General features: G+C 39.6%; 1 protein-coding gene across 1 annotated transcript in view; it reads left to right on the top strand.

Annotated features, from left to right (window-relative positions):
• The window catches only part of ints7 (integrator complex subunit 7), a 30,500-nt gene that overhangs the window by 790 nt on the left and 17,446 nt on the right, over nucleotides 1-12,264 (top strand). Inside the window, exons 4-10 of the mRNA XM_088325444.1 lie at nucleotides 31-168; nucleotides 2,405-2,451; nucleotides 2,582-2,781; nucleotides 2,856-2,978; nucleotides 9,710-9,827; nucleotides 9,901-10,029; nucleotides 10,129-10,226. Coding sequence (XP_088181570.1) covers nucleotides 31-168; nucleotides 2,405-2,451; nucleotides 2,582-2,781; nucleotides 2,856-2,978; nucleotides 9,710-9,827; nucleotides 9,901-10,029; nucleotides 10,129-10,226 — 853 coding nt within the window. The remainder of the gene's footprint in view (nucleotides 1-30; nucleotides 169-2,404; nucleotides 2,452-2,581; nucleotides 2,782-2,855; nucleotides 2,979-9,709; nucleotides 9,828-9,900; nucleotides 10,030-10,128; nucleotides 10,227-12,264) is intronic.

Here is a 12,264-nt window from a genome sequence, read left to right as displayed (position 1 = left end):
ACCTGCACTGACGTAGGGTTTTATTTCTAGGATGCTTGGCAGTTTGGCATCTATCATCCCAGAAAGGAAAAACGCCCACCACAGTATTCGCCAGAGTCTGGACTCCCATGACAACGTAGAAGTGGAAGCTGCTATATTTGCTGCAGCCAGTTTTTCTGCAGAGTCAAAGTAAGTTTTTGCTGCTGCGGTAAGTTTATTGTTCCTGTTACTCATAACTATATTTGGTTACGCAAATTTAGAATCTACGAATATAAAACAAGTTCATTTTTGACTAGATGGAACCGAACTATTCTATACCTCAACCTTTGGTTCTCAACCTTTTTCCTTTTATTTATTTCTTTTCATCTAACCATCACAATACATTTTTGGTCACAAAACAAAAATACTGTGTGATATCTGATTCATAATCAATTTGAAGAGGTTTCTCTTGAAGTTTTTGCAGGTAAAATAAAGTAAGCATCAATTATAAAACGTTTTTCTTAAAAAAAAATAATACTTTACTGCATTTTCACTTAACAGCATTTGGTGTCATTATAGAGGATTGACTAATTTAGGGTCACCAACTTTTTTGAAGATGAGAACGTCTTCTTTGTTACAGATTTGTGCAAAGGACTACCAGTCTGATGTGCATTTGTAAAAGTAGAATAGGAATAAGAATTGTCATTGATAAAAACAATGTGAAAAATTGTATGCAATGAGATTTTACATGAGAATTTAAAGATGAAAGACTATCAGGGGGAATAGGCTCAAAAAAATAATCATTACAACATAGTGCTTAGAAAAATCGTCCCAAGTTATGATAATAATAATGGAATGAAGAATAGTATATTGTAACAATAAAGAAATTAAGTGCAATAACATTTAGCAGCAGTAGTTAATAAAATCATGTTAATACGGACCTAGTAAGAACATAGTAATATCTTATCATCAGGTTGTAATGTAAGTTAAATTAATGTATGCTCTGTATATACGCATTTAGTGATTTACATATATAAATTATAGGCTAATTTTAAAAGTAATTTCGGAACACATCTCTTTATTAGGGACTTTTTAAATCTGGACACAAGAAAGTCACACTTTACAAAACCACAGGGCCCTTATTGCTATTGTGCAAGAGCGAGCAACAGTTAAGTCCTATGCGGGGGCTTGCGTTTGGCGAACCTACAACGGTTTGGAGCAACGTGAATCATCCTACCCTCCCAAACAGACTACGAGACTTGTCATGGATGGTGGCTCATGAGGTTCTCCCAGTCAGAGCCGTAATGCACCACTGAGGAATGTCAGCAACTTCGACATGCCCTCGACCTGGCTGTGGCGCCCAGGAGTCGGTGAGGCACCTTTTTTGTGAGTGCAGCGCTGCCGAGGACCTGTGGACAATGGCCAACCAACTAGGAAAATTGCCAGCAGGGGAGGTCCCTGACGCACAGTACGTGCTTTACGGGTTGAGTCGGTCGAGGAGGTCACAGAACGACTTTGCCAGGGACTGGCTCACTCTCGCCGCCATCAAGGACGCCATCTGGATCTCCAGAAAACTGCTGGTATGGAGGTGCAGGCAGATCCCTCCCGTGGCTGTGCTCCAAATGGCTGCAGATACCATATAATCTGCGAGCGGCGGGCCTAGGACGCAGCCATAAAGAAGAATCGTCTGTGCCCACCCGGAGGGGGGAACCAGAGCTACACTGTGGGGGTCCCGGCAGCAACGGCCTGGTTGTGGAAAGTAGAAGTAAGAAGGGAGAGGACCCACACAGAGGACTGGAGGATGCTGCTTGGGAGGGTGGGATGGCAGAGCTATGCCCTTGCACAATAGTGTTGCCCTTTACAAGTTGGTTAACTACTGTTAAAAGATAATAACTCTGAAATTGTTTAATTGATGTTGAAAATGTCAGGAAAAAATGTTAAAACGTAATATTGTCAGATATAACAAAATTGTGAATATGCTTGTTTGATGTTGAGATTGTCGTGTTTGTTTGCTGTTATTAGTGTCAATACATTTGTTCAAACTAAAAAAAATCATTCTTATATTTAAAGACACCAATCTGTCAATGATTTCTCATGCCAGTTATTAAAAAAAATCCTAGAAAATCGCAATGAGCCTGGTGCTTTATTTTTAGAAACCATCCTTGAGTTACGCACGTAATCTTAGGGGGCTACCTGGTCCCCGCAGGCAAAACCCTGGTGACCCCTGGACTAATCTCATTAAAATAACGTTTTGTAATAATTGACAGGGGGCCTGTAATGGGGTGTCTCTGGCTTTTTAGGATTATGCAAAGATTTTGTAAATAAAACATTAATTTTAAATCATTTTTGCCTGGTTGCTTTTTTTGAAATGTATCTTAAAATCTCACTATAAAACCCTATAGTGCGGTAAACACATTCTCATTCCAATGTATTTTACTGTTTTCAGAGTTTTTGCTGCTGGGATTTGTAATAAAGTCAGTGAGATGATTCAAGGTAAATCTTTCGATTATAGAGAATCTTTAAGTCACTAACTCACATTAATGAAATGGTTAAAACCAGTATGGCGACTTAAAGGTAGAACTGGCACCCTGCTTGATGCTCGTATGTATTATCACCACCTCAGGTTTGGAGACCCCCGTCGACCTGAAACTAAAGTTGATCCCCATGCTGCAGCACATGCACCATGACGCCAGTTTGGCATCAAGCAGTCGAGAACTTTTACAAAACCTGGTCACCTCTTATCCCTCCACGCCTATGGTCATTGTGACCTTGCATACCTTCACCCAGCTCGCCACTTCCTCCCTGATTGACATACCCAAGCAGGTTGGTGCCTTTTGGGCACATAATACCAGCTTGTACTATAAGGTGTTATTTGAATGTGTTATTTTGTTTTGTAGTTGCAGCTCCTTCTTCAATACCTGAAGGATGACCCACGCAAAGCTGTAAAGAGGCTGGCGATCAATGATCTTAAGTTACTTGCGAAAAAAGCTCCCCATCTTTGGATCAGGGAGAACACCCAGGTACTAGTCTGTTTCCACTTCTGGACCTAATGCAGGGTTTGTACGGGTGCTTGACATTTTTGAAAATGCTTGAATTTTAATGTTTTTTTCAAGGGCAGGAAAATGCTTGAATTTTGGGAGAAGTGTTGGAAAATCCTTGAAATATTTGCCCTTGTCATGTTTCTTGGGAGTCTAAATCTAAAAACCACGCATTAAATTACTAAAAATAAATTAGATGCAGCTGTTTGAGGTTCTTAGCTGCATAAAGACACCTGTCCACCCCATACAATCAGTAGGACTTTAACCTGTAAGATGCTGAAGTCCAAAGAGCTGTCTAAAAACACCAGAGACAAAATTGCACACCCCCACAAGGCTGGAAAGGGCCACGAAGCTATCACCAAGCAGTTAGATGAAAAAAAGGTCCACAGATAGAGCCATCATTAGAAAATGGAAGAAGCTAAACATGACGATCAATATCAATCGGAGTGGAGCCCCATGCAAGATATAACATCGTGGGGCTCCAATGATTCTAAGAAAGGTGAGGAATCAGCCCGGAACTACACGACAGTTTGTTCAATGACCTTAAAAGAGCTGGGACCACCGTTTCCAAGGTTACTTTAGGTAATACACTAAGACGTCATGATTTGAAATCATGCATGGCATAAAAGGTTCCCCTGATTAAACCAGCACATGTCAAGGCCCCTCTCATACCTGTCAACCTGTATGTTTTTGCCGTACAAAGTACGTTTATTATGCATTTTAAGACGTGTACGATGTACAAGAAAATCTTTACGGAAAAACGCAATTTTGTCAATTATGGGTACCAGCCGGTACACACAGTCGATCACGAAACGGCAAATCAATCAAGTCAAACCAGTTCGCCGTTGTGGCCTTTATCTCGGTATCGTTTTTTTTCGTTGCAAACAAAGCGAGCGGTTTGATGCTACTGTGCGCATGCGTCTGCCGCCTCGGATTTCATGTCATAGTTGTGTAGTGAAAGCAAGTCCGTCTCTTTTTAGAGAATCAGCTTTTTTGGCTCAACTCATTAAAAAGAGCTGGCTCTCAAACGGCTCATTTGCTTTGATGCATTATATTACGAATTATTATGTTATATGAAGAAGTTAAGAAAAAAAGGGAGTATAAAAGGACAATATGAAAAAAGACAGAATTGTGGTTATCCCTTTAATCAGTATATTACCAACATTAATTTAATCAAGAAAATGAATTAATAATTTGGTTGACAGGTGTGCCCTTTTCAGTTTGCATATGACTATTTGGATGATACAGATGAGTCATGGGAGAAAGTTTTGTGGTCAGATGAGACCAAAATATAATTTTTTGGGTCATAGCTCCACTAAGCATGTTTGGATTAAGAAGAATGAAGAGTAGAATCCGAAGAACACCATCCCTATGGGGGTGGTAGCATCATGCTTTGGGGGTGTTTTTCTGCACGTGGAACACGACGAGTGCTTTGCATTAAAGAAAGGATGACTCGGCCCATGTATTGTGACATTTTGAGGAACAACCTCCTTCCCTCAGTCAGAGCATTGAAGATAGGTTGTGGCTGGGTCTTCCAACACGACAACGACCTGAAGCACACAGCCGGGAAAACTAAGGAGTGGCTCTGTAAGAAGCATATCAAGGTTCTAGCATGGCCCAGCCAGTCTCCAGACCTGAACCCAATCGAAATCTTTGGAGGGAGCTCAAACTCCGTGTTTCACAGCGACAGCCCAGAAACCTGACTGATCTAGAGAAGATCTGTGTGGAGGAGTGGGCCAAGATCCCTCCTGCAGTGTGTGCAAACCTAGTGAAAAACTACAGGAAACGTTCGACCTCTGTACCAAATATTAACATTCATTTTCTCAGGTGTTCAAATACTTATTTGCAGCTATATCACACAGATAAATTGTTAAAAAAATCATGCATTGTGATTTCTGGATTTTTCTTTTTAGTTTAGCCTTTTCACAGGGGACATGCACCTACGATGAACATTTCAGACCCCTCCATTATTTCTAAAATGGAGAAATTGCAAAATAGCAGGGTGATCAAATGCTTATTTTCTTCACTGTATATAGAGTTATATAAAGTTTGTTTACACTTGTGAAGAACATAATGTCATGGCTCTCTTGGGTTTCCAGCAACACGATTTAGTAATTTTGGTGATTTAGAAAGTTCTTTAACTGAAATAAGCTTCATAGCATGGCCTCTTAACTTCTTGTGAGTGATTATGAATGACTACAGCTGGTGACTTCTCTGAGGCCATTTAAATAGTGCTCATTGGATGTCAACACCCACAAACGCTACAATGGGATAGTCAAAGGAGCTCAGCATGGATCTTAAAAAGCTAATCATTGACTTGAACACATCAGGAAAGTCACTTGGAGCCATTTCAAAGCAGCTGCAGGTCCCAAGTGCAACAGGGCAAACAATTGTGAGTATAAAGTGCATGGCACTGTTTTGTCACTGCCATGTTAAGGAAGAAAACACAAGCTATCCCCTGCTGCTGAGAGAATATTGCTAAGGAGAAGTTTCAACCGAGAATCACCAAAAACCAGAGCTGCAAAGAACTGGAAGCTGCTGGAACACATGTGTTAGTGTACACAGTCAAGCGTGTTTTGCATCTCCAAGGACAAAGAGGCTGCTGTGCAAGAAGCTCCAAAAGCGGCACCTTAAAGCTCGAATGAAGTTTGCCGCTGATCACGCGGACAAAGATGAGACCTTCTGGAGGAAAATTCTGTTGTCCGACAAAACAAAAATCGAGCAATTTGGCCACAATGCCTAGCAATATGTTTGGAGGAGAAAAGGTGAGACCTTTAACCCCAAGTACACCATGCCCACCGTTAAGCCAAGGTGGTAGTATCAGCTGTGGGGCTGTTTTGCTGCCAATGGAACTGGTGCTTTACAAAGAGAAAATGGGAAATTGAAGAAGGAGGATTACCTTCAAATTTTTCACGATTACCTAAAGTCATCAGCCTGAAGATTGGGTCTTGGACGCAGTTTGGTTGTTCAGGGGATGGTGTAATAATAGTCTGTAGTTTGCAATAATCTGTGGTCTGTGCAGCCCTTTGACACTCTCTGTGATTAAGGGCTATAAAAATAAACATGACTTAACTTCTAACAGGACAAAGACCCCAAACACACATCAAAAGTGGTAATGGAATGGCTAAATCAGGCTAGAATTAAGATTTTTAGAATGGCCTTCCCAAAGTCCTGACTAAAACCCCATTGAGAACATGTGGACATTGCTGAAAAAAACAAGTCCATGTCTGAAAGCCATCAAATTAAACTGAACTGCACCAATTCTGTCAAGAGGAGTGGTCAAAGATTCAACCAGAATCTTGCCAGAAGCTTGTGGATGGCTACCAAAAGCGCCTAACTAAAGGGAAAATGTCCAAGGGACATGTTACCAAATATTGCCGCTGCTGTATGTATATTTTTGACCCAGCAGATTTGATCACTTTTTCTGTTAAAGACAGGGCAAACAATTGTGAGTATAAAGTGCATGGCACTGTTTTGTCACTGCCATGATCAGGAAGACAACGCAATAAAGTCATAAAAGAACCAAAACCTCATGAATGTTTTTTGTGACCAAGAACTATCTCTTCCAATAACTCTCGGAGAAAAATCAGAGTTGTAGAAATAACTGTAAACTCAAAAGAGCCATGACATTATGTTATTCACAAGTCTATGTAAACTTTTGACTACAACTGTGTGTGTATATATATATATATATATATATATATATATATATACTGGACTGTCTCAGAAAATTAGAATATTGTGATAAAGTTCTGTATTTTCTGTAATGCAATTAAAAAAACAAAAATGTCATACGTTCTGGATTCATTACACATCAACTGAACTATTTCAAGCCTTTTATTATTTTAATATTGCTGAATTTGGCTTACAGCTTAAGAAAACTCAAAAATCCTATCTCAAAATATTAGAATATCATGAAAAAGTATACAAGTAGGCTATTCAACTAATCACCTGAAGCATCTAATTAACTCGAAACACCTTGCGAGGGTTTCCTGAGCCTTAAAAACACTCAGCTTGGTTCAGTAAACTAAATCACAAGTATGGGGAAGACTGCTGATCTGACTGCTGTCCAGAGGACCATCATTGATACCCTCCATCAGGAGGGTAAGACACAAAAAGAAATTTCTCAAAGAGCAGGCTGTTCACAGAGTGCAGTTTCAAAGCATATCCACAAAAAGTCTGTTGGAAGGGAAAAATGTGGCCGGAAACGCTGCACAACCAAGAGAGATGACCGCAGCCTTAACAAAATTGTGAAGAAGAGCCGCTTCCAGAATTTGGGGGAGCTTCAAAGACAGTGGGCTGAAGCTGGAGTCCAGGTATCAAAAGCCACAGTTCACAGACGTGTCCGGGAAATGGGCTACAATAGCCGTATTCCCATGGTCAAGCCACTTCTGAACTCAAGACAACGGAAGAAGCGTCTGACTTGGGCTATGGAGAAGAAGCACTGGACGGTTGCAGAGTGGTCCAAAGTCCTCTTTTCAGACGAAAGCAAGTTTTGCATTTCATTTGGAAGTCAAGGCGCCAGAGTCTGGAGAAAGGCTGGAGAGGAGCAAAATCCAAGTTGCTTGAAATCCAGTGTGAAGTTCCCACAGTCAGCAATGGTTTGGGGAGCCATGTCAGCTGCTGGTGTTGGTCCACTGTGTTTCATCAAGTCCAGAGAGCATCATGTAGAATAGGAACACACCAGGCAGGTCCGATATACTGTTGTGGAGAAGTTTAAAGCTGGATTTGGATACAAAAAGATTTCCCAAGCTTTAAACATCCCAAGGAGAACTGTGCAAGCAATTATATTGAAATTGAAGGAGTATCAGACCACTGCAAATCTACCAAGATCAGGCCGCCCCCCTAAACTTTCAGTTCATACAAGGAGAAAACCGATCAGAGATGCAGCCAGGAGGCCCATGATCACTCTGGATGAACTCCAGAGGTCTACAGCTGAGGTGGGAGAATCTGTCCATAGGACAACAATCAGTCGTATACAGCACGAATCTGGCCTTTATGGAAGAGTGGCAAGAAGGATGCCATTTCTTAAAGATCTCCATGAAAAGTGTTGTTAAGTTTTCCACAAGCCACCAGGGAGACACTCCAAACATGTGGAAGAAGGCGCTCTGTTCAGATGAGACCAAAATCAAACTTTTTGGCCATAATGCAAGATGTTGTGTTTGGCGTAAAAGCAGCACATCTCATCACCCTCAACACACCATCCCCACAGTCAAACATGGTGGTGGCAGCATCATGGTTCGGGCCTGCTTTTCTTCAGCAGGGACAGGGAAGATGGTTAAAATTGATGGGAAGATGGATGGAACCAAACACAGGACCATTTTGGAAGAAAACCTGATGGAGTCTGCAAACGACCTGAGACTGGGATGGAGATTTGTCTTCCAACAAGACAATGATCCAAAACATAAAGCAAAAGCTACAATGGAATGGTTCACCAAAAAACATATCAAGGTGTTAGCAAGGAGGAATGGGCAAAAATATCAGTTTCTGGATGTGCAAAACTGATAGAGACATATCCCAAGCGACTTGCTATAATCGCAGCAAAAGGTGGCGCTACAAAGTATTATCTCAATGGGTCTGAATAATTTTGCACACCCACTTTTTCGTTTTTTATTTGTTAAAAAAGTTTAAAATATCCAATAAAGTATTTTCCACATCATGATTGTGTCCCACTTATTGTTGATGCTTCACAAGAAATTACAGTTTTATATCTTTATGTTTGAAGTGTGAAATGTGGCAAAAGGTCACAAAGTTCAAGGGGGCCAAATAGTTTTGCAAGCCACAGTGTATGTTTGTGTGTGTGTGTGTTTGTGTATGTATATATATATATATATCATTAAAAACGAAATTTATATATATAATCAGTAATAATTAAATATTATGCACCAAATTATTTAGTAATTTAATTTGTTTTGCAGGAGATTCGTGCAAAACACATGAAATATAAATTAAAATATCCACAGATCTACAAAAAAGAATTTAGTAAAATACAAAATAAATTTAGCTTTTTACACATTGAACCGATTTAAAGTCGAAAAACAACAAAAAATCCATGAAAATGCAAAACAATAAACTATGAATTAGAAATATTTATAGAAATATAAATATATCTTCAGTGTTAGAAGTAAATGATGACATGCACAAAAATTACCGATTTACAATTCTATTTGAACCAATTTAGACATGGATCCTCGGGAAAAAAAAGGTACAACAAAAAGCAAAAGATCAGCATTCTCTAAGATTGAAAGATTGAATGCACTCTGCTTCGAAGTTTTTTTTTTTTTGCTTTTAATGCACACAGTCCTTTTCTAAAAAATGTGTCTCCTGTATTGAACTCAATTATTACCAAACACCTAGAAACCTTTTCGTATCTGTAAACATTTGTGATATAGCCAAGCTGCGCGTGTTTTGCTGAAGCAGAATGACAGAATTCATGTCTGTTTATAGCAACCCATTGACACAAAAAGATACTAAATCATAGACCGGAACAGCGCAAAGTATGTTCTAATAGGCAGAGAGTGATTTTATTTTAGTCATCAAAGTCATCAATTAAAAAAAAATATTTTGATTGACACTGGATTTCTTCCTATGAAGATACTGTACTCGAAAAATTGGCCTTTGAACTGCTCAAAAAGTGGTTGAATTTGGCCATGAAATATATGTTCACGAAACCCTTCTAATGGCACTCGCGTCATTTTGTTTTTGACTTGCAGACGCTGTGTGAGTGTGCACTAAGCAGCCCTTATGTCAACTTGATGTTGGGTATGTTAGCTGTGCTGTCCACCCTTTCTGAAACAATTGCAATGAAGGAGTACTTCAGTCATACAACAAGTAAGACCCCTACTAATGTATTGTACACAATTTAATTCACTCAAGAATCATTACAATCCACCACAATTTGTAGTGTCTACTCCCCCGCGAATGACTGACCTGGTGAAATTGGTACAGGAGTGTTGTTACCATAGCAACCTGGCTGTCGCGGCACATGGGGTCATTGTGCTCTCCAACATTGTCATTTCCTGTCCAGAAACAGGTTTGTCGGATATCTGGTGACTGATTCATATTGACACATATTTTACCACCTCTTTATAAGCGACTTTTTGGGTGTTTTTTTACCTGTTTTTATCCTCAGATATTACGCACCTCGAGCAGGACACAGCATTAGGACTGGAGTCTCTGCTGATGCTTTGCTGTCAAGATGGCAGTACAAGTGCCCAATCTACACTTAAAGTACGACATTTTTCTGTCCTGTTAGAATAAAACTTCATTACAGACGCTGCCCAACTTACGAACGAGTTAGGTTCCGGACGATCGATTGTTCGTAAGTTGCTTCAGTGCAATATTTTGTATGTTTAAGGTTTATATAGGTATGTTAAAGGCTTGTATAAGTAATCTGTATTGTTTTGTACAAAAAATCAACATTTCATAAAATAATTTGCTCTATAGAGATAAATAAAGTAAGGTTTAACTTACTTTTGGGAGATGTGCTTCAAGAGGTCCTCCTCCGTGGTAAAAAGTGGCCATTTTCTCAACCGCATCAAGCTTTTTTATTCCACTTTCATTTTAAAAGAAACTGCTCGCCTCTTCTTTAGACTTAACAGCAACCATATTTGAATGGATGCACGAGATATTAAACAATAATAATGTCAAAGTTCCTTGTGCGCTGGAGATAGTGTAGGCGTAGAATGTGAGGTGCGCATGAATTAAGTCAGTAGGGCGACGAATGTCGCGAAAGTTGTTGCAAGAGTGTACGGGAGCTCGAGAGTTTAGGTTTGGAGAGAGTTCGGTGTGTTTACAATAGACGGGTGCTGACGGTTGTCGCTCTCCAAAGAGACCATAAGTGTATTATTTAATGAACGAGGAGTAATCCATTATCCACACAAAATGACATTCTACATTGGTGGCAGCGGTAGGATTACGAGCAGGTGAAGGAGATATGTTTACACGCGGACTCTGAAGAGGAAGCAGATTTTTTTACTTCGGGGTGGATGCTGGCTGACCTCTCTCAGCGCCACACACTGGTGACAGCGGAAAGAAGCACTACAGTAATGTCCTGTACTCGGAAAAAGGTGCGCACAACACAAATTCTAACTTACAGCAATGTCCGGATATTTTTCGACATCCCCCAAATTTTTTTCGTATCGACCGTTTTACGTAAGTTGAATGGTCGTAAGTAGGGTAGCGTCTGTACTACTGAAGTAGATACAGGGTTTGTACGGGTTTTTGAAATCCTCAAAAATCCTTGAATTTTAACGTTCTGTGCTTGAATTTTGGTTGAAGTGCTTAATAATGCTTGAATCTATTGCCATTGCCATGTTCCTTGGCAGTGTGACCCTAGACCATGCAATATTTTAAGAAATATTTTTTACAAAAGAATGAAAATGATGCCAATACGGCGGCTCTGGTGGCTTGTCATTTTGGCGTTTTCATGTGACATGTCACTCCCCCCTACTGGTCGCACCCAAGAGGACAGCTCTTTTTAGTAAACCGGCTCTTGTGGCTCAGCTCACTGAGGCTCACCAACGTCTTTCAGATTTTAGTTTTTTTAAATAATATATCATCCATGATAATAAAACAATATGCACCAAATTATTTAGTAATTAGAAATTTAATGTTTTGCAGGGGATCCCTGAAAAACACATGACATATAAATTTAAATATTCACAGATCTACAAATGTTTTTGTAAAATACAAAATTGTTTTAGCTTTTTACACACTGAACAGATTCAAAGTCAAACAACAAAACAAAATCCCAGAAAATGCAAAAGAAAAATGAAAAATATTAACTCTTCAGTGCTTTAAATAAAATGAAATGATCTGCATTTATGTAGTGCTTTTCAAGTCAAGACTTCCCAAAGCGCTTTACAGTGTGCTTCACATTTCCCAATAGCAGCCATGTAAGGCGCTAACTTGCTTATTGGGGGTATTAGGGGTTCAGTGTCTTACCCAAGGACACTTCGACATGTAACACGGAGGAGCCGGTAATTGAACCTGCAATCTCTTGATCCCAAGACGAGCTCTCTACCTCCTGAGCCCCTTGAGATAATCTGCATTAACTATTTACAATTTGATTATAAGCAATTCAAACACAAATATTCTAAAAAACACACAAAAAATATAAATTAAAATAAGTAAAGCAACGTTCTTTGATCGGTGCTGGATTTCTTCCTTGGACAGTACTGGAAAAATTAGCCTTGAAAGTGCATGAAAAGTGTCTGAAATTGGCCATGAAAAAGGTGTCCAAACGTATGAAAATTACATTCGTCAT

The sequence above is a fragment of the Urocampus carinirostris genome, chromosome 20 (assembly GCF_059441175.1).
Source record: "Urocampus carinirostris isolate Australia breed hairy pipefish chromosome 20, RoL_Ucar_1.0, whole genome shotgun sequence".
In the NCBI taxonomy this organism is placed as follows: domain Eukaryota; kingdom Metazoa; phylum Chordata; class Actinopteri; order Syngnathiformes; family Syngnathidae; genus Urocampus; species Urocampus carinirostris.
The sequence above is the reverse complement of the archived record's forward strand: the minus strand, read 5'-3'. Positions and strand labels throughout refer to the sequence as shown.